General features: G+C 44.1%; 1 protein-coding gene across 1 annotated transcript; it reads left to right on the forward strand.

The window, feature by feature from the left end:
• Nucleotides 1-477: 477 nt before the first annotated feature.
• Nucleotides 478-1661, forward strand: LOC124866149. The gene is made up of 4 exons (XM_047361827.1): nt 478-885; nt 966-1017; nt 1227-1333; nt 1525-1661. The coding sequence occupies exons 1-4, from the start codon at nt 478-480 to the stop codon at nt 1570-1572; spliced, it is 615 nt and encodes a 204-aa protein (XP_047217783.1). The 3' UTR covers nt 1573-1661.
• Nucleotides 1662-1917: the final 256 nt, after the last annotated feature.

A 1917-nucleotide genomic window follows, 5' to 3' on the forward strand; every position in this document is an offset into this window, starting at 1 on the left:
AGGGGTTGCAGAAGAAGGTGTTACATAACTGGTGCAAGACTTAGTGTTACAAATACTAAAATCTGTGTATTTTTCACTGACAACTTCGAGCCAATCATGTGAAGGTCCAGGAGCTTGAAGTTTTTTTTTTTTCGATGCAGGGGTTTCATCTTTGACAACCTTAAAGGTATATTTTCCTTTTAAACAGCACCCTGAAACACTCTTAGCCTCCTCCAATATTCCAACAACCATCACAGTCAAACCTGGGTTCAGTTTGGATGTATGTTTGCCTTTTCCAGCAGGGAGCCAAGAACATGTGGTTTCCGTTGCTTGGTCTTATTATTTTGTGACCAAAGATTTAAGACATGTTGTTGCATCCGTGAGTCTGTGTGTAGAATACTTGCATGTGTGTACCTACCTTTTTGTCCACAGGGTGGCTCCAGGCAGGCAGACTGCACAGGTGTTCTCCATCAGTCATCAAGAGGAGCTTAAATAGGAATGGAGTTCCTGAGGGAGATGCCAGAGAATTCTCACTTATTGTGTGGTAATCATGCCTCCTCTCTTGTGACTCTCTTAGCCCTAAGAAACTTACTCACCTTCTGTGTTTTCCTCCTCCCAGCAGAACCGTACTTTCTCCTCAAGTGTGTGTTCCTAGGACCCTCATTGGATAACTCACCTTCCTCAGACTCGGAAAGAACTTACCTTTGGTCTCCCTCAAAAGATCCTCCTCACTCTTTCCTCTCTGTTGCACCCTGTACCACCCCTTGCCTGTCCACCCTTCTACACCAGCTTTTGGACAAAACCATTGTTACACACAGAGCCTTCCTGGCACACAGCCTTTCTGCCAACCTCAGCCTCCACAGATGCAGATGCTTCCCTTGTTCTCAAATCCAACCTCAGCCTCCAGTAAGACTCTGCATGCACTGCGGTATCTCCAGGTTGAACTTTCATCCAGTCCCCTCAATAACACGTCTGTCTCTCTCCAGAAGACTTCCCTGAAGTTCCCTGACCAGACAATGTTCCCCACTCCTCATTACTGTAAGTTATAATAAATCTTTTAAACCAGTTCTTGCGTCCATTGCTTGCTCCAGGGTCTGTCTAAAACTGGAATATGACACATGTCTAATGGCACACACTGACTTGATACAGAATGAATTGTGGACCCATCCAAAGTCTCTTTTTCACTAATGTGTAATGTTCCATCCATTAATCCCTCCATTTTGTATGCCATTTTGCTCTGGTTGTAGGGTGGCTGGTGCCTTTTCCAGCTGTCCACTGTTCCATCAGTGGACACAGAGTGGGGTACAGCTTGGTCACCAGGTCACCAGGCCATCAGAGGACACTTTGTAATCAGGTACTCCTAAAGATCAAAAATGTTTACTCTTTTGTTGTTACAAGCCATCAACAGCTGAGATGCCTGATCTGTTCCAGTGACACATTGAGCAAAATGACACATGTACATTATCTGTGTAATTTCATGTAGTTTTTATATCTATACATTTTTACTATTTATAAATGTTGACCCTCAGCAAGTTTCTCTATTAGGCAGATGGGTCGAAGGAAAAAGATCGTGCAGACCCTGGAATTGATTAACTTTAAAACATTTTAACAAAAATTAAAGACTGACCTTCATGAAGAAACTATTCACTGCATTTGTTTTACTTTAGTGCACCAGTCAGAACTGAGTGCACACACAAACAGATTCAAGCAGACTCTCTTGAGATTGTTGCAGTTTTTAGCAGCTGCTTGGAGTTTATGTGACACCTTTTCAGGAGTGCTAATGCTAGAGGGGAACCAGAGGGGCCGACGAGCCCTCTGCCTCGACTTGCTGCCAGAAAACAGTAATGGATGGCTGGAGAGTGACTAAATTGGGACGGGAGACAGGAGGGGGAGCTGTGTTGAGAAAGGGTGAGTGAAGATGTTGTTAGGGGCAGTGTT

This window comes from Girardinichthys multiradiatus, chromosome 3, assembly GCF_021462225.1.
Source record: "Girardinichthys multiradiatus isolate DD_20200921_A chromosome 3, DD_fGirMul_XY1, whole genome shotgun sequence".
Lineage (NCBI taxonomy): Eukaryota > Metazoa > Chordata > Actinopteri > Cyprinodontiformes > Goodeidae > Girardinichthys > Girardinichthys multiradiatus.